General features: G+C 32.2%; 1 protein-coding gene across 1 annotated transcript in view; it reads left to right on the top strand.

Annotated features, from left to right (window-relative positions):
- The window catches only part of LOC120632707, a 40005-nt gene extending 19588 nt beyond the window's left edge, over positions 1–20417 (top strand). The window contains exons 2-8 of the mRNA XM_039902681.1: positions 8133–8236; positions 12000–12167; positions 14057–14220; positions 16344–16557; positions 17979–18414; positions 19828–19931; positions 20302–20417. Coding sequence (XP_039758615.1) covers positions 8176–8236; positions 12000–12167; positions 14057–14220; positions 16344–16557; positions 17979–18414; positions 19828–19931; positions 20302–20414 — 1260 coding nt within the window. The 5' untranslated portion in view covers positions 8133–8175 and the 3' untranslated portion in view covers positions 20415–20417. The remainder of the gene's footprint in view (positions 1–8132; positions 8237–11999; positions 12168–14056; positions 14221–16343; positions 16558–17978; positions 18415–19827; positions 19932–20301) is intronic.
- Positions 20418–21819: the final 1402 nt, after the last annotated feature.

The raw sequence follows: 21819 nt of genomic DNA, 5'->3' as shown, positions 1-21819 counted from the left end.
AGCCGTAATCATCTTTGAAGATCGAAAGTAAAATTTAGAAAATAAAAATGAAATGCTTTTGTGAAAAGTAAGTGGAAAACAGTAATCCTGCTTTATTTTATAGGAAGCCTTAGTCGCATTACTCTCAACATTCATTATTCAAAATGTTACCTCCGGCCGGTCGTTTGAATTTTTACAATGTTTTCTTAAAAGCTGAGAGCATTATACTTTAGTTAAGCCCCAATTTATAAGTTAACTTCTCCCCTAGTTTCGACTTGCCATTGTTATTTTAACTTTTCTTTTGACTTTCACGGTTCTAAGTTGCGAATTACATTCAGACCTTTTCGCATTTATAACAAATATTATTACATTCCATTGTGTGAAATAATGGGTCGCAAGCTTTTTTTTGTTTAATGGCAAAGTGTTATTTTAAAAATCCTTTTAATTAAATGGGATTTATTGAGAAACGTTCTTGTTTATAGATTTAACTGACTATATGAAACGTTATGTAACGATATCGATACGGTAGTTCTGAACTTTGGATACAAGTAACTGGATATTTGATGTAATCAGGACATTAGAAATTAGTATTTAATAAATCAAATAAATGTACACATAAGTAAATTTTGTCGAACCTTTTAAGTATCAACAGATGAATGATAATAAGGCTATGTGTCCTTCTAACGGTGAAAACGATTTTTCCCTTTTTTTAAATCTAGATTGAATTAATAGTTGCCCTTTTGCCTGTCTGTATGCATAAACATTCATAGATAGTTGAACTCCTCAAAATTCCAAGTGTAACTCCACTCCTCCATTTCAAGTGTAACCTATTATTATAGAAAAGCAATCTATACAGAATATAAAAACAATAACGTTATTTTGGCAAACGGCCGCACAGTTAAGATAAATATTAGATCATAAAGGGCAAACAAGTGGCACGTACCGCAGCCAATCATTTTAGTATCGTGAACGCGTTTGAGCTAAAAAGCTGTCCAAAATATTTGGTATAAAAGTTACTAGCTTTTTATTTTGATACATTCGAAAACTAAATACTTTTGTATTTGCAACAGTGAACATTGCTCGGTCATAAGTTTCAGAAGTGGATGAACCATAACGCATTGTTAACTTACTTATTCAATGATTTTTATGGGCGATGATAACCTAGTGATTTGGACTTTGGTTTAACTTTTGGGGGCCTGACTTTGAATCCCGGTGCACACCTTTAACTTTTCTAAGTTATGTGCGTTCTGAGCAATTAATTATCACTTGCTCTAAAAGTAAAGGAAAACATCGTAAGAAAACCTGTATGCCTGAGACTTCTCCATAATGTTCCCATAGGCTTGTGAAGATCATTATGGGATACTATAGTAAAATAACTGAGTAAATTTTAACGAACTCAAAATACCTTGTATGTGAATTGTTATTTCATCATACCGAATCAGATTTAAATATTTATAGTAATCATAATCGAGGGATCGTTTATTTGTTTTTTCTACACTAATCTTTATTCATCTAAATTAATATAAATAAGGAAAGATTAGTTTTTTTGTATATTCGAAAATAATGGATAAACTCAAAAACTACATTTCCTATTTTATAAATCCTTCGTACTACTGACAATGTAGCTTTATAGAGATAAAGCTTTATTGTCAGTGAATGATATAAGACGATATTTTATTTCAGTAATTATTAAAAGATTTTGGTCTCCAATATTGGTATTTCTAACGCAAGCCACAAGAAGGAGCGCTAAATAGCTGCTTTATATATATATATATATATAGCACAGTGATAGGTAACACAATTAAATATTGGTCTTTAGTTGGTGTTAAGACACCAACTAAAGACCAATATTATTATACAACTTCAAAGTACCTATAAACCTATAAAATACAAAACAAGCCAAAATGACGCATTTCATATCGAAATTTAGTTTTGAAATGAAAGCTTGCTTTTCAATCGTCATTTGTAGGCATAGAATATTATTTCTTCCTAAGAAAAATACATCATTAAGACAAAAATCTTATGGAAATAATAGTTTAGGAGATGATGCAAAGTACAAAAAAGTTCGTTTCAATTCTGTGGCCTTTGATCGCACAGTTTGCTAAGTGCGTGTGGCTGAGGTCGTGACTCGAGGATTGGTAGGCGTTTTTCAGAATAGCATAAAAATACGTTTCAACTCTTAGTTAAGCCTTATGAGACCTCAGGAATCAGCTAGTTGTGTAATTATAACACTGGCGGTCCCTTGTTCATTCCTTTCTCAAATTGGCATTAAGAATATTTCGTGTGACTTGATAAAAAAAAGTATATACTCGTATATATACTACGACAATGCATACATCGCCATCTAGCCCCAAAGTAAGCAGTAAAAAAAAGCTGTAAGCAGTAAATAACGAAACTATACTTTATTGAACATAAACAAACACATACAATAACATAAAACGAAATACTGAAATACTAGTTGTACAATTGGCGGCCTAATCGCTGCCAAGAAATTTTATATATTCATGTATACTTGTTTTATAAAATAAATAAATATAATTTTAATTCCCAACTCTAAAATAGTTCTTCAAACAAATAAGACTTCAATATTAACTTCTTGAAATACAGAAATAGCTTTATAGGTATTGGGAGTTATTTAATGTTTTTTTTTAGTAGAAAGGAAAACAGATCTGAGTACCGGGAAAAGTTTAAATTACCACGAAGCTTCGAGTTCAATTCTGTTTTTAATATCAAACTAGTTTCATATTTTGTTAAGGTAAAATAATATTCATATGCCGAGGTTTAGAAATAATTTTTGTTTGGTAAGGCACTTTCATTAAATGTATCATTATTCCTTCATGATTATTCAAATAGATTTTCTCGTAGTTTTGTACCTACCCTTATAACTACCAACTGTATTGTAGGAATTCTTCCGTTTTTAAAGAACTTACGAGAAAAATGAAGGATGCGCAGTTTTGACGAGTAATTTAGGGTTTTCCAACCATATTGTGGATTACGGCCATCTTTATTTACTTACGTAGATTCCCGCTCAAAACTGAATCTCGAATATTGATATTTTTTTAATTGCCAACGATATAACTCGCGTTTCACCGCACCTTGTTGAAAACTGAGCAATGAATTAATTTACAAACTGCGTTATCAATAACATGACAACAGCTTTATGCATTACTAATGAATAAGCTTTATGAATAATATACATGAATACTTATAATATATTGATAAACACCCAGACACTGGAAAATATTCCTGTTCATCACACAAATATTGTCCAGTTGTGGGAATCAAACCCACCGCCTTGGACTCAGAAAGCAGGGTCGCTGCCCACTACGCCAATCGGCCGTCACCATAACATAATCATAACAGTATATAGTTCGAAACTCTTAACCTTGGACCTTATAGCTATGTGGCCCATCTACTTTCACTTAAGTTTTGCAACTCCGCTTCTTCCGCGGATCTCCTCATTTTTTATTTGATTTCAAGAAGATATTCTAGGTATAGCATAGGTATCTTGAATGCCATTGACTCTGAGATTTCTGGTTGTGTTGCTAAATGCACAAAATTATAAACAAATATCCACTTTTAACACGGGCCATTTTTTTTTTATGACGGCGAAATACTACCTTTACTGTTCTTACATGCACCTAATAAACTCTAGGTTTTACGTATTGTCATTTTGTTTCCAAATAAATTTGTTAAAGATCCGTAACAAGCAAAACAAAAAGCAAACAATTTTCTTATAAAAGTATAGGAAAATACGGTACAAAGATAAATTATGCTATTCGGATTGAAATCGGAAGACGGAATTTAAGATGAGTTCTTATTAAATTGTTGCGTTTGCTTAGACGAACTTCAATAAAAAAATAAAACGAAGACGTGATATTTTGCATATTGTACCTATTGACAATATTTCCTTAGGTGAAGATAGGAAGGTGATTATTTACATTTTTCTATTGAATATCTAATCCATTACTGCCCACTTAAGTCTCCTCTTAGAATGATAATGATTTATATAGGTTCTTAGTGGCCAAGTTCAATCTATATCGATATTAAACAATAATAAATCTATATATTTGTTTTTTTCTTGTTGTTCTGATAATTTAAATAAATATATTACTTATAATATACAGATAAACAACCAGACACTGAAAAACATTCATGTTCACCGCACAAACATTTTGCAACGGCCTTGGACTCAGAAAGCAGAGTCGCTGCCCACTGCTTCAATCAGACGTCAAGTCGAGAAAATGTATAGAAGAGATGTTTGACGTAACCCAACATAACTTAAAAAAAGAATTCTCATGGTTTTAAAAGTGTTTTTGTACAAGAGATTTAACAATAACGGTGGTTACATTTAATTACGGTGGTTTTCGTATATTTTCGCGAATGGCGTTCCACGGTTAATTTTTTTAGCGTCGAGTTATGTTTAGGGAAGCCAAGTATGACGAACGATGGCTTCCATCTTGCGAGTTAGCTCAAAAGTCGTACAGCAGGTTCAAACGGTATTCTAGGTATTTAGGAGAACAAGGATCTTTAAGAATTCTATATATATAAGAAAAAACGTGCATATCTCAGCCAAAGCGTATTTTGAGCCAACCTAACTTAGAAAGGAAATTAAACATATGATTGTACTTACGCAAACCATAAATACTAAATTACTCTAAATGTTCTCTACGCTATCGATTCTGATAGTCATTATTACCAACGCCTGATAATTAAAAGCACCTACAATATAACCGGTTCGTAGTTAAGAGTAGTAGAAAACCCAAACCTGTGACGGATGCATTAAATAAATATAAATAAATAAATATAATACGACAATACACACATCGCCATCTAGCCCCAAAGTAAACGTAGCTTGTGTTTTGGGTACTAGGATAGCTAATGAGTACTTTTATATGAGTACTTTTATATAATACACATAAATACTTATAATATACAGATAAACACCCAGACACTGTAAAACATTCACGTTCATCATACAAACATTTTTCCAGTTGTGGGAATCGAACCCACGGCCTTGGACGCGGAAAGCAGGGTCTCTGCCCACTGCGCCAACAGGTTGTCATTAAAAAAACGCCTGCGCGTTCTGAACTTTCAGAGTAGAGGTAGTTTCCCAGCAGTGAGCAGAAAGGGATAATGGTAAGATAAAATCTACTATTAACAACTTTTAACCAAGTTGTTAATAGTAGATTTTATCTTACAGCTAGAAGTTACGACCTGCATCAACTCAAACGAACCATATCCCTACAAATTACACTCATGAAATATAAATATATTTACAAAATCCCGTCGGGAGTAATCTAAGTTGGCAAACTCAATTTGTTCGTAGACGTAGGCTAATGAAGGTGCGTGTGTACCTATGTACATACACGTTAATACTGTAAATATTAAACTACCTTGTGTCGACGAAGTTAAAAGAAATTGTTCTGATTCTCATACATTGCAATAAAAAAACCTACTCCAGTCTTAACTTAATGTTCTCTTGGAATGGGAGCTTTAACAGTAGCTTAATTCTTAAATAATAAAATAGTACTTAGGAGAATGAGTATATTTATCATGAAAAGCTGATTGAAGTTAAAAAAAACTGGGCTATATGAAAACGTAGTTTTGCATATACGTGCATGTGCAAATAATTAATTATTAACTATTATAATTAATTATTTGATGAACTATTTTATACACGAACGCAACATAAAATGAAATATGAGCAAGATTCTACAAACACGTTCTGTATATTGTACACAAGGGGAATATGTTTATTTTGGCATTAATTTTACTATTAGCTATTACCGTGGTAGGTACAGTTTTGTGCAGCTAACATCATTTATGGTTACCATAAACCGTTAACGCTCTTAAAAATGTTGGAAATGAGCTACGGTTTAATTTCTTGTTGGCTTCTTATCTTCAGTATCTGCGGTCAAAAACGGTCTGCGTGGTAGTAGAATCACCACATAATGGTAGACTTAAAGATACAAACGCAGGTGTAGTTAGGATGAATAACAAAATATTTTTATTTTGAATAAAACTACTATAACTTTCCAAGTGATTCTATAATACGTTGTTGAAAATGTTGACATAAGTTTTAAAAAGATTTTGTAACCAACCAAACTATATGTAGCAATGCCTGATCTATAAAAACTGTAAATAGTGCAGTGATGTTTGAAATTTTTAATTATTTTAATAATGTGGAACACTAATATGTTTATTGCAATAAATCCTATTGTATTGGTTTATATATTTCAATAACTCAGACGCATTGGTTGTTCTCAGCAGTGTATTACACATATACATCATTTTAACTCTATCACCTGAGACATTGATTTACCAACATGTTCATATACTAAGAATCTAATTTAAAATATGTGCTTTAAAGAAGTATGTGCTAAATTTATTGTACAAAATATTATTGTCACGTGTGTTCAATAGTTCATGCCGCAGTGTAGAGCGAGCGAGAGTGGCTAGCGAGTAGAGAGCGTTGTGGTATTAAAGGGAGGGGGAGGTCACGAGATTAAAATATTGAATTTATATACTATATAAGATATGTTTTGAATTTTGAATAATTTATTAATTTGAGCGTTTTAAATTAAAATTATAAACCAACGATGCATATGTTGCAACACACTATGTTAACGGTATATTTCACAGGCGACAAACAATTTATTTTTCCACGGGGTTTTCTTTTTTTTAAATAATATTTTGTTACTTGTTTAAGTTCTGTGGTGTTAAAAAAAATCAAAAGGTACTGTTTAATTTACTAATGATGGAACATAAAAATTTAATAAGGAGACCAAATCACAATGCATTAGTTTGGTCTGTCGCATTATTTAATTCTGTCAAACATTTTACGACCAATACAATCATCATCATCAACCCATTACCGGACCTGACCAGGATGTTAAGGGTCTAGACAATAGTCCATCACGCTGGCCATGCACGGATTGGTGGACTTAACATGATTTTGAGAAAACATTATGGACAACTCTCAGGCATGCATGTTTCCTCTCGATTTTTTCACTCACCGTTGAAGCAAGTGATGATTAATTCTTAAAACGCACTTAACAGGAACTTTAGTGGCCTGGGATCGAACTTGGTCCCCAGAAAGTAAAGCGAAGTCCCACCCACTAGACTATTACCGCTTACCAGTACAATAGCTTCGATAAGATATTGTGAGAGTGCGGTTGGTGCACAATATGTCCCGCGAAATAGATTCGCGATGTATTTTCTATTTGGCGATTTCAAATACAAATAAAAGTTCTATAAAAGTGTGTTATACCCTATACAAAATTACTAGCTGTGGATCGCGACTTCGTCCACGATGAAATTTTAATTTGCCCTGAAATTAGAAGAAATGCCCTTCTCAAGAAAGAAAGCAAACGACGAATATCCTTAAGATCAGATAAATAGTTTAAAATATTTTCTAAACTGATGTTTATGCTATATAAGAAACGTATGTACGATATTTCAGGATTGTAGACTTAACAAAAACTTTTATTCCCTATTTTACCGTCCGAACGCCGACCGAATGCCGATTTCCACGTATTTTAATTCAAATTCATTAAAATACGTGGAAATCGGCATCATATAAAGTTCCAACCCCGATTTAACCCCCTTAATCATTTATTAGCTGGCACCTAGAAGGAACCTTCTTTTAGTTCCTGAGATTTCATGACGAATCAGTCAGTGAACTTTCGCTTTAATATCATAAGTTATATAACTAACTGGATTCATATTTTATTATACGCCAACCTTTACTTGAAACATAACACAACTTTGCATAATAAATTCATACTAATATTTGTTTTATGTTTGCTAAAGTCTGTCTGTTTGTTTGTTACTTATGTTCGGCTTAGCTGTTGAATCAACCTTGATGAAATTATGTATGTAGCCTGTATCCTGGACGTTTTGTAATATTTTTAAAAATCTGCTGGTCAAAAAAACGTGGGATTCAAAAAATAGTATTTGTTACCCATGCATGGTTTGACCGGTAAGCTTATCTTGGTGAAATTGAGTACAATATCAAATTTTAAAACACAAATCGCGGACGAAGACGTAGGAAACAGCGAGTTGTATCATTTAACTACAGCATAATTGTACATCGTAGATTTCGGAAAAGTAGATCTGCTCCTATTTAACATGTGACCTTTGTTTTTAAGGTGAGCGGCGTGATGCGTCAACGCCTGTGATGTCCGGTCTAATATGCAGTGGGGCGGCCTCTACTTTGTGTGTCTAGCATTATGCTGCTTACATACTGCGTCAGGTGAGAATAAACTCTTTTTTACTCCAAACAATGTTATGTTATTTGATACGTTTATTAATCATTTGGATATGTGCGAAGCTTTCTCGTTCGAATTGCACGATGAAACGATCTGAAATGGGCATACCAACTTCCGCTTTCCAAACTTTATACATTTAAATAATGTGCGAATAGGTCTCAAATAGGCTACAACGCTTCTGAGGCTGCCTTATCTTTTATAATTAATTGGGATTGTATCCCAACGCTAGTCTTTAGATTGCACGCACTGCTTACCCAAACTGTCCACGTGGAGGTCTATACACAACTATTGTTTAGTTGTAGTATGTTGTAAGTTTCAGTGTATGTGAAAGGGATTTTTTTAATAATTTTCTTATATTAATAATGATAATAGCGGGAGCAAACGTTGAATGTGCTCTACCAGACACGGGAGTCAACAGGCCGTCATGGTATGTTGGTCTAAAAATGATTACCATTATTTCAATGAGGCAGTTACTAAACTAGTCGGAAAACAATACATTTAAAATGCAAATAAAAAGGTCGCTATAGCCAGAGTTTAATTTATATATCCATATTAAATTTATAACAATGATTATTCCTCTAATACGAAAGTTATAAGTGACAATGGTATGAACAATAAGAATACTTGGCTATTTTTTGGGCTTCTTAGGTTGGGGGAGACCTAAGAGTTATTGTTATCGCTATAATCTCAATACAATGTAAAAATGTATATTATATAAAAATGCCTTCTTAGACGTATTTAAATAATAAAAAAACTTTTAGTGTTTATCTGTATATTATAAGTATTTATGTATTCTGTTTATAAAAATATCCATCAGTCATCGTAGTACCCATAACACAAGCTACGCTTACTTTGGGGCTAGATGGCGATTTGTGTGCCGTCGTAGTATATTTATTTAGGAGTGTAGGTAAAAATACTAATAAAAATTAGAAAATTAGAAAACAATTACTTAAAATATTAAACTGTAAATGTTTTCAGAGCTAAAACGGGACAACTTAACTCCCATTAGATAAATTAAATGATAGTATAGATAAAAATTAGAAAAATACTGGCGGGTCGAAGATTAAAAACCTCTATATCCTGTGTACAGCAGTAGGACAGAGATAGGCTATCGTTTAAAGATATCAATAAAACAAAAAACCTTTAGTTGTTGGCTTTTTGTAATTAGGCTAACGTAATATCCGAAGACCGCAACGGACTCGTAACTTCAGAAACTTTTAATGCTTTTTAGACTTTGCTAAAACGCTGTCCACTGCTAATGTGGGGCCGGTAACCCCAATTATGTACCCAGCGGGCTTTGTTCTGTCGAACTTTTGTAACTTTGACAAACAATAATTGAACGAACAGAACTTGTCAGGAGTAATTCGAATGAGGCTTCTTCTTTGACAACAACACCTCAACAATCCTCTCGCAAAATTATTGTCTGGAACAAGAATATCGGTAGATAGCGGTACTTAAATAAAGTTTTATGTTTAACAAAGTAATACTTTTGATTGAATAGTTTGTTTAATTACTCCAAAACTAAAAATTATAATCAGAAAAATATATCAATATTAACTTTTTTATAATTTTTATTAGTGTTTTAACCTACACTTGGAGGTAAAAACACTAATAAAAGATTAATTTTAATAATTAAAAAAAAAAAGTTCTGAAACTTTCCGAAACCGAACGAAAGGTTCTGATTTTTTAAATTTATAAAATCAACATTAACGTAGCATTAAAAAATAGTATAGTTTTATTATCAGTCATTTACTTAAAAATATTATGGGTAGAAATTCTACTCCAAGATTAAGGTAAATGTGGCCTTAATTTTAAGGTAAAATTAAGGCCACACGGCTATTGTAATAATTATAAAGGAAGCTTTATCAAAGGAACGTGTCTTGAACTGAAGGAGGTTAATAATAAACAGTTACTGTTAATTGTATATTTTGTGGTCGCTGTTCTGTAATTAAACTGGTTCGCAGTTGTTGCCAGACCCCTAACTTGCAGCTTAGTGACTTTTAATGTTACTTAGAACTCGCAAACGTCCACGTGGTATATCTCTGACAAAACGAAAAAGGAACTAATCAGTTACGCCAATATTTACTCCAATGCTAAGTTATCTCGAAATAACATAAAAAGATAGTAGCTGACCCGTAACCAATAATGAAGTATCTGATTCGAAAACAAAAATTCCTGGATTGGGAAAAAAAATTAAAAATGAAATTTATTTAGGCAAAAAATTGTGCCAAAAAATGTGTCTACACTGCAGTGGGCAGCAAACCTGCTTTCGGAGTCCAAGTCTGTGGGTTCGATTCCCACAAGTGGCAAAAGTTTGTGTGATGATTGAAAATGTTTGTTAGTGTCTGGGTTTTTATCTGTATATTACAAGTATTTTTATATATTATTTATAAAAATATTCATCAGTTATCGTAGTACCCATAACACACATAACACATGCTACGCTTACTTCGGGGCTGGATGCCGATGTTGTATTGTCGTAGTATATTTATTTCTTAATTAAAGAGCACGATTTTCCTAATAATGTGCAGCTTTCGTTCTACATTTTTCGAATATCACATTAAAATATCGATAAAAACGTTTTGCTTGAAATGATATTAAAATCGAAGTAAACATTTTACTGAACAACACGTTTTACTCCATATTTTATTGTATAATTACAACAGATATAATATCTGAAAAAGATAAATAAAATTAAGCTCGACATTAAAAAGTGTAAAAGTGCCGTAAAAAATACATTAAAGTTGCAAGGAACAGAATAATAACAGATAATAGTCGCATAAAATACCAGTTATTCTCGTTCAGTCAGGACATAATCGTTGAAGACAGCACTTGGGGGATTAGCTCAAATCCTCTTATTTATTCAAAACCACAAGTAACTTTTTGAATCTAGAAATATGATTTTAATATCTATTCATAACAAGATAAATGCCGAGGCGAGAGTGTCATTAGATTCGTCTTTCTTGTAAATGACTCCTCGAGTAAGTTCTGTAATGTCTTTTATAAAAAAGTGCAATTTGGATAAAAAATAAATAATTTGGGATCAAAATTGTCCTATGTATTGCATGCGAAATACATAGTAATTAAGAATGGCAATATTTGGCCCCAAGAATGTTATCCGCGTACTTTTCCAGTGTATAAGGTTATCAACGGGTTACCGACTCCCTGCCCCCAAAAAACGAGACTGAAGTTTTAACAACAAAGGTTGAGATAAACATCGGGAATAAACAAACAAACAGATAAACTTTCGCAATTATAATATTAGTTTGTATTATGGATGGAGATGGAGGATGGATCGATGAATGGAGGATGGATGGATGGATGGAGGATGGATGGATGAATGGAGTATGGATTCGAAACTATTGCTTTGCTAGTTTGCCCTTCTTTTACAGCACAGCCATGGTTTGTCGTGCCTTTTGGCATAAAGCCTGTTGATGCGGCTGTATATTTAGAGGATATACATCTCGTGTTTTTTACAAAAATACACTATTTTACGAAATAATTCAATAAGAACATCTGTTTAGAGTTTCTTATTACTTAAAATAATGCAAAGGATTATTGGTATATGGATTATTATACCTAAAAATCAATAACTATTAGTATGAATGCCAAAGTGAGTTTCTTGCGAAGTGTAGTAACCATAGTAAGTAGATATATATATACCCAGATGATAGTACGGGTCGAGCGAGGAATATTATAAAGAGGTGTGTAAATTTCGTATAAAATGTATATAAATGTTATTCCTAGAACCGCTACTGATACCGGAAGATTATCACACAAACGGCATCCGAACACGTCGGAGCGATGAAAAGGACGGGCTCGCTCTGTCCAGGGAAATATTTAAGAACATTACCAAGAAGCTGCGGGAAAATATTAAGCTAGAGGCAACTGACGGGAGCGATCATTTGTTACACAGTGAGTATCGATTTCGCAAACCTTTTTGTATGCCAAATAGCATGGTACGCCAGCGTATCTTTTGGAATAAATTACTAGCAAGATACATCGCTTTCAAACAATAAAAACAATAACGTACTGAATCAAAATAACAATGCCATGTTTTTCTAATTTATGATAAATATCTTTAGGATTGACTAGTAGTGGTAGTCTGATAAGATCTTAAGCATCTAAAATAGCCTGATATTTGAAAGGATAAACACAAACAGTTTTTGTGAAATGATTTATTGCTTTTACGTCTTAAATACGAATAAAAAAATCTAATATTGGTTAATTTAAAGTTAAAAGTTAAGGAGGTTGATATTGAGGATTTTAACAAAACAGTTTTCTTTTATCATGTATGTATTATTTGTTAAAAAATATTTTAAAACAGCTTTCAAATATAAGAACACAAATGTCGCGATTTACAGAAAAGCTATATTGACTAGCTGAGTAGTTTCACGGTAAAATATTTACCCAAGTAGCCTCATCAACTAAACAAACTTCGCCTATTTTATGCGCTGCTAAAATTAGAGAACTCACTATAATTACTAATATAAATGTACCTTGGATGTTAAATATATTATTAAAATGCTCGTAATTTTTCACATACTTTCATTACCATATATAACTTAATACAAAATTGCCGATCTAAAAAAAAATTGTCTTTGTAAAAAAGTGAGAGAAAACGTCCAAAAAACCTGTTATTTTACTTCTTTTCGATAAAAAACTCTTTTACGCCCACACGCCAGCATTTACTTCGCCAATGTTGCGTAGATTGATGAAAATACGAAGGTTCATCGGTTATTGTTTATGAGGCTGTTTTGAATTTTCTAAGTTAAATTCATGGTAAAAAATGTGTATTTAGTAGAAAGATAATTAGAAGTTTTTACAAATTAATGGACACATCAATCAAGATTTTTATGGAAAAAAATGTCTATGATAATAAACAAAAATAAAAATGAAATTTAACCAAAATTTTAAAATCTTTTGCGCCAAAAGAGTCTATTAAGCTCTTTTTTTAGCAATATCGATGACCTGAATAGTAATTAAGCTTCAAAGTAAGTAAAAAAAAAAGGCGCTGTCGAACAGTGAAAAATAATTTCCACTCCCTTAAATATCAAGGTCTAAATTTTAAAATGTCAGCAGTTTGGTTTATAAAGGTACGACAGATTTTATGGATGCAGAGTTATGTTATTTTATACTTAGTTTTATATCACGTTCTATGTTTAATATAGTTTTGTCTCCTACATAGATGTATAAATATACTACAAAAAATTACAATGATCTATTCTGTGCTATTCTTTTTATAGATTCATATCGCCTATATTCCTAACCTCAAATATTTGTGACGTAAATATTTAAAGTCATTTGAAGAGGTGTCAAAACTCAAGTCACAAAACGTGATACGTGAGGTGTGAAAATTATTATGCCGTAGGGAACTAGACCACAGGCTTGCATTGAAAAACTATTTTACCTAATAGGTAGAATCATATATATGTTATATGTTGTACTAGCGGATCCGGCATAGGTCATCCTTTCCGGTAGCTCACTTATCGGATCTAATTGTATTTTTAAACCATCCAGTAATCAATTGAAATAGCCGCACAATATTTTATAAACACGCGTACAAACACGTGTAACTAAGGATAAAATATATAAAGATAATGCGAGATGATCATAAAAAAAATGAACATCCGGCTTTTATTGAGGACTTATTCTAAGAACAAGGCAAATTTCGAGTCCTCATAGCTTTAGTTTTAAGTTTATATGTTTATATATAATAGAGTTATTGCCATAATCTCACAGCCATTTCAAAAAATATATGTACGCATCAAAATGTCTTTAACTTTGACTATTTTGTTGTATAGATAAGGTCGCGGATTCCCGTCACTATGCGCCATATCAAGAATATCACCACTACGAACGGCACTGGGGCCCGTATTTTGAGGAGAGGAACATTACTACAGCGACGGCGCATGTCGGATCAGAAGCTCTATTGAATTGCCGAGTCGTAATGCTCAAAGACAAAACCGTGAGTCCTCCTATGACAGATCTCTGCGAGTGTTATATATATTCATGATTATTATTTACTAGCCAAACCTGACTGAGCTTTTTTTTATTGCCGTATCCGTCTAAAATACAGCAGTATATATCAAAACACATAAGTAAAGTAAACAAAAGATCTAGTTAATTTGTTAAATTTAAGTTTTGCAAGAATTGAAAGTTTGGCACGAAATTATCAATTCAATCAACTGGTTATTCTGTTTATTGTATATGTATCTGTAATCCATAGTGCTTGTTATAAAACAGTAACATGTCTGCTTTAAACTCCTCAATCATTCATAGACTTTATTTGATTTGAAAGTTCAACAAATACATTCTGCAGTGAACATGACTGCGTAACTGGAGAATGTCCCTCGATTTTAACGTGATCTTATCAGATAGTGTTTTGGTGACTTTGACGGCCGACTGGCGCAGTGGGCAGCGACCCTGCTTTCTGAGTCCAAGGCCGTGGGTTCGATTCCTACAACTGGAAAATGTTTGTGTGATGAGCATAAGTGTTTTTCAGTGTCTGGGTGTTTATATGTATTTTCTAAGTATTTATTTATATATAATTCCTAAAAATATTCATCAGTCATCTTAGTACCCATAACACAAGCTACGCTTCCTTGGGGCAAGGTGGCGATGTGTGTATTGTCGTAGTATATTTATTGTATATTTATTTATTTAAATTGCGTCAACCTTGAGATATCCTGTGATATCCTTTCTAACAATAGAATATTTTTGAAACTGGTCTACAATAGATTGAGAAATCTGTCAACAAACATTAAAAAACATACAGTTGAACATAAAACCTCAACCTTTTACAATGCCGGTTAATAGACTCATCATGCTGGGAGGCTACGCAAATAAAAACTGCGAGTCTGTTTTATATTTCCCGCCTGCATTTGGCACTTGCCTTGCAAAGTTTTAATCGTTAATAATTTCACACTATTACGTAAAGAATTTTGAATCGTAGTTATATAATACGTATATAGTTAAAAAACTTATTATTTATGCATTCTGATTTATTATCATCATCATGCCATTGGACATCCACATATGTCTTTTATAGAGAATTTCTAATTCCACGGTTGTATGCCACATGCATCTAGCAACTCCCTGCATCTCGTTTACTCCCTGCACTCCTTTTGCCGGCTTCGTCTCGGTAAAATCTGCAGTGACTCTACCACCGGTTCGGAAGGAACCGGTGGTAGAGTCACTACACACAGACAGACTTGACGTTTCAAAAGTGTTTATATTAGGCCTACTTGAAATAAATGAATTTTGAATTTGGAATTTTGCAACTAGTCGGCAGTCGGTTAGCAAGGTTTCAACGAAAATATTATTTGACATCAGAAGCGACATTGTTTGCCGTATCATTTATAAGCCTAGAACATCCTTTTTTAACCACGACATTCATTCTTAGCTCCCTATATATATATAACAAAATCAATAAAAAGCTAAATATCTATTCTATGACTAAATACCTATATTTAGAGACTATAATTAGTGTAACATAACTCGGAGGTGGGCGGTGGTACATGTAGCACAGTTTTTACTATTGCAGCGCCACCCTTGCTAGTATTTAAAGTGCCATTGTAACTGTTCCAAATAAAGATTTATTATTATATGTAAAAGTGAACACACTACTTTTACTAATTATCTGTGACTTTTAATAAATGTGTAAGTGATTGTAATAAATGCTTAATAAAAGCGTAATTGTCTGTTAGCATACATTTCACAGTGTCACGTTTTTTCCGTTTGCAAACAAACAAAGTTCTTGTACATTTAAAATGAAATACCTGTTATACACTATGCGTGACACCGGAGCATCAAGAATGTAAATTCTACAATTGAAAATAAGACTCTTTCACAGTCGCGATTTCTGCACTATCTTGTTTGCCTGCAAATAGTTACAAAGAACAAGTGGCTAGTGACATTCCTCGAGAAATTGCCGCTCATACCACCTGTTTACACTTCGTGTGTTGTGTGTTTATTTATGTTCATATATATACCTGATATATATATCAAGTCGTGCGAAGTAACGACTACTACTACTTAATATAAAGTTGTCATTAATTTACGTAATATTGCTTATTTTCTGCCAACCAGGTCATGTGGCTGAGGAATACAACAGACACGGCTCAGCTCCTCACTGTTGGCCCTGCACCCTACGCCGGAGATAACCGGGTAGCTGTTAAATTTCAATACCCAAATAACTGGAGACTTAGTATTAACCCAGTAAAGTGGTCCGACGCGGGTCTTTATATGTGCCAAATATCTACACATCCACCGAGAATTATATATGCTAATTTTAGCGTGCTATGTAAGTATACTGCTATTTATATTTTCAAGTCTCAATCTATGAACAACTATGCTTTATTTGGTATAACCCGCGAGAACGGGACAAATGTCTATTAGTAATTGAATGAATTGTGAGTCCCTTTGCGTACATTGTAAATTCGACATCTCCTGATACTCCGGGTTAAGAGCACTTGTAGAGTCTTCGTGGAAGAATTATTGAGGTGTTGTATATAAAATACATAAAATATATTATAGTACAATATACAATTCAACAGATTTGTCTGGTTACTAGCGTATTAGGAAATCAAACTAAAATTTTAATTGTTTATCATTGACTTCCGCATTTAAACGCAGCTTGTATCTACTGCTAAAGCGTAAGACATTGGTTGGATCTACTGTCATCTGACTAAACAAGAACATTATTTTCTTTGAGTTGTGTAAAAATATAGTACCTTCTTAGAATTCATAGGCATTTAGGAAGTAGGCTAATTAATCAATTTTTTATAGTCAGGTCGTCCTAACAAAGAAAGTTTTAAAAAGGATCAGCGTACTCGAAATCATTTCCTGGGAAGCCAAACATTTTAAAGAATCACATATTGCTTCTCAGCCTCCGAAATTACTTTCTTGGATTACCTTCATAAAACATACGGCTCAAACCAAGTAATAAATATTGTTTGGTAAAGTAAAAGATGTATTCTTGAACCATTTTTACATTTAAAGCGTTTATGTGAATTAATCACAAAAGTGGATGAAATTCATGTCGCAAAACGATTATGTATTTGCTTTTTATGAAAAATATATGAAGCGATGAGCACAACGAGCGGCCATACAAGGAAAATTGCGACATACAAAATGGAAGCGTGGAGTGATTAAATGCTGAAGGCAACAATATTGTAAGGGATAAACGCTTTACGATGTAATTGTTTGAGTCTGTATCTGCATGAATGCTTTAATAAATTGCCTATAGGAATAAAGAAATAAATTTTACATTTATTTCAATTGAGCAATCATTTTTATGTAAGGTATAACTTTCTTAATAACCATTATCAAAAAGGCATATAAATACCAAAGAGTCGTTTCAATATTTCTATTTGGATATGTCATTATCTTTGAATAATGTATTTAATATATGACAAAACTTTATTCATTTTAAAATGGTTTTGGGTTATGTATACAGTCGATTTGATAAGGATGTGAGTATGTTAGAGACTAAAATATTGTAACATAAAAATCAATTACAATTAGCTTTCCAGAAAAAAAACGATATAACCAGTTGAGTAATTTTTAAATAAAGTATTAAATATAAGTTTACAAAAAATCGTCATTAAATTAGTATGGATACGCTGTTTTTTCCCACTAAAACAAGATAAACCTACCTACATTTATCTCTAAGCATTTCAAAGAGTTAAGTCATGCTCATACTTAAACCGTTACTCTTTACAGCTCCCGTATTAACTATAAATGGCGATAAAACACACGACGTAAAAGATAGGTTCTATAAAGCCGGCAGTTCCATAAAGCTTTCCTGCGTTATATCAGAGGAATACGTTTCATCACTACCCACTAAATCAACGGCGACTACTAAAGCGATGCCAACCACAACAACGCCTTTAACGACTACAACGGAATTGACTACTAAAATGAGCACAATATTCAATAGAATAGATTTAATGTTGAACAAAAGTTGGAGTGTAGAGACTACGACGATTACGTCAACAGTTAGCATAAGTACGACGGCTAAGAGCACAGAGTGGACAACTACAACAGAACTAACTACTCTTAAGCCGGTCACAAGAGCTGTGGTGAACAATGTTTACGGACTTACTTGGAAAAAACAAGGAAAGGACTTTGTTGATTCTGTTTCATGGCGTAATATGAGGTAAGAAATTAAATTTTTATATAATTACAAACGGACACATCACTTTTAAGCAGCTGCTCCGACCTTCGATTTCTTGGTACCTCGTACCTTCTACATTCTGATCTTGCACTCCTTACGCTGCTTGCGAGTGGGTCTCTTCTTTTCATATAAGCCGTGGAAATTGATATATTTAAATACTCTCGTATTATAATAAAACATATCATTTTATTCAGACCATTGAGTGAAATAAAATAAGAAAAAGATTTATTGTCATCCAATAAGAATACTGTCTTGAAAATTTAAAAATCCTAAATCAATAACACAAATATCTGTCCATACTCAAAACGAAAGAGACTATGACCACTCAGTTAAAAAAAATGAAAAAGTGCTACAAATTTACTCTCTTTACCAAAAACAAACCAGCCTCATCCCATTAGAAAAAACAAATACGTTGCTATTCATACGTCGTGTCCTATACATAGTAGTATGTAATCATTAGAGGATGATAAAAATCAATGATTCACTCCCTTGATAGATAATAGAGAAATGAATATCAAAGGAATCTGGGTTGTGAAAGTCATTCGATATGGAAGCCGGGAGACGTGGCACTGAAATCGATAAGTCGTAACAATGGTGGTCTTATGAACGGATAATAATTTCATAGCGGTTTAGTTTTCTTTTTTTTCTGTCTGAATGTGCTGATATTGAAAGCCTTTTACGGGGACTTTACTTTGGATCATATCGTAGTTGAATATGTAGCAAATAAGTAACAAACCAAGTTGTCTGTAAATCTTGAAGTTTTTTGAAATCCGTTTGTTTTTCAGGGCTAAAACGTATCCTTAGTTCCTAAACAGGATACAAGACTAAATACGAAGTTAATTTAGCAACTAAGCTAACGTAACTGCATAGGTGACAAAGAATATATTTTAACCCTGCAAGAATGGTTAATGTGTGTTTTTCCGGGATGAAACATACTCTATATTATACATAAATTTCATTAATATTGGTGCAGTTAGGAAGGGACGAATATAAGGAAAAGACACATGTTTTCATTTATAATATACCCGGTTTTGCATGGGTACAATGTTGATACCTATGTGGAGCAGTTTGGAGTGAATAATTAACAATAAAATTCGTGGTACAACAATTAAATGTACGTCGTAAGGTTAAAGCAGAGTTTACAATTTAAGCGCACGAAAATGTGTTTGTTACGATATCTCATAAGAAATGTTTGATTTTTTTTGCTATTTTTCCTAGTATATGTATATTTACCACATATAAAACTTTATCTTGACTCACTCTATCTATTCCTGAAAACTGTTTTAGAATTCTTTATTTAGTTTAAAAGACCTAAGCGTATCAACAGTGGGAGCTAATTTTTATATTATGTAAGAAAGATTGGATTCAATATACGTGATTCTACTCATTTTGCAGCGCCACCATTAGTGTAACATCAGCGTCGCAGAACGACTCCGGGACTTACACATGTCATTTACTCAACCATTCGCAAGTTACCGTCAACGTACATGTTTTGATTGGTACGTCATCTTTTCTAACTTTGTATTCTTTTCAACCACACAACACAATTTATAGTTAAATTTATAAAACTTTAAATTTTCTATTCTATATTTTCTAAATTATCTTATAAACTTTAAATTCTGAAAGCAGATTGGGAAGTAGTTGGCAAGAAGCTAAGCTGTTGCTTTTTTTCAACATCAAAAGTTAACAATTTATATTGTGTAAGATCAAACTACTTTTAATAGAAATGTATGATGATTGATATCACACCTTTGTTTTTACACCTTGTTTACACTAAAGTATTAGAAGGTACGTCAGTAGGTTCCACACTTTTGATATTTTTGTTATTTTAAAATCTCAATAAATTTCAATGATGATTTTTTTTATCAGGTGAAAATCAAGCTGCGGTTCATCATGATACGTGGAACAAAGGATTTCTTGTCTGGAAACCCCACAGTTTGTGTTTATTAACTATCGTAGCGATATTATTAATTTTTACATAAAGGGTAAAATAACAAAAAAATTAAATTGATAGTTACTTATTTTATATTATGATTCATCAACATTGTACCTGATAAGCATTTCATTCCAAAATTACAGCTTTTTTTATACTCTATGAATTAAAAGATACTATGTTAAGTCATTTTTAAAGTTTTAATGCGAAAGTTCACCGTATTTTCAAAAAAATGCAATATACATCTGAGATCTAATAAACTAGACTGGTTTAGCTTTATTATACATAAAGCTTTTACGGTTTTGATTATAAAAGGGAACCTGGATAATGTTTATTGCCAACACTAATTCCTTTATGTGAGAAGGGCAAAATGTTTGTTTCATCTCGGGTAAAAATACAAAAGACGGCTAAGCTGCGATAAAAGACATTTCACGTGAAACCGAAATAATAAAGACATATTTACTCCATTAATGATTTGGCCACAAGGACCAAAAATTAAGGAAAAATTTATAACTTACTGATCTCGCTGTATTTTGTTACTTTGTTATATTATACTTTCTTATATATTTCTTATTATTTTTAGTTATACAGGATTATTTTTTGATTATTGATTGTTACGTGACAACACTTTAAATTTTTGTAAACCTTTTACTGTTACACGTAAGTCGTAATTAAATACCTAATTTTAAACGTCTTTATTGATGTGAACTTTAATATAACTCATGCTACCGTTAACGTTTTTTTTGTCTTAACCACTACCTATATTATATGTTCATAACGTTAACTATGTATTGGTATTGTAAGATTTTACATAGTATTTTCTATCGAGAAATTAATGAGAGGTTTTAAAAGATCACGTCTTCTTTATAGATAAGCAGGCTATTTAAGGTCTATCTATTGCTAAGAGTAACGTAATTTTAAGAATTAATGGATCACTTAGGTTAAAATATAATAAATTACATGCTGTACATAATAGGGTTTATTATTGTTTACTATTTATTCTGTATTAGAAAAACAAGTAAAAAATCACATTATAATAATTTGTTAATTATTGTATTTAATACAAAATGTACATTGAAATTGTTCTTTTTAAGAACTGTAATATTAAATTATTTATAAGTAAATAAAAGGCATAGCCATTTAAATATCATCATTGATATATTTTATATTTTGCACAAACTTTTTTGTTATTATAAAAATATTACGTTTGTTTGAATATCGTCAACAGGATTGATTTCTTATTGTAATATTACAATCAAGCTAAATATAAAATAAATAAAATAATCGGATTGTGTTTTCTTTTTTATTATAAACGTGAACTTTGGTTATAAAAACCAATAACAACAGCTTCCCTCCTCTCTTCTTAAAGTCTTTATAAATGTGAAAGTGGTTTATCTTTTTTCACTCAAATTCGAAAATGTATTATGCCTTTTGAACAAAAAAGTGTGATTAAT

This window comes from Pararge aegeria, chromosome 20 (assembly GCF_905163445.1).
Source record: "Pararge aegeria chromosome 20, ilParAegt1.1, whole genome shotgun sequence".
Lineage (NCBI taxonomy): Eukaryota > Metazoa > Arthropoda > Insecta > Lepidoptera > Nymphalidae > Pararge > Pararge aegeria.
Note: the sequence above shows the minus strand (reverse complement) of the source record. Positions and strands in the feature narration are given on the sequence as shown.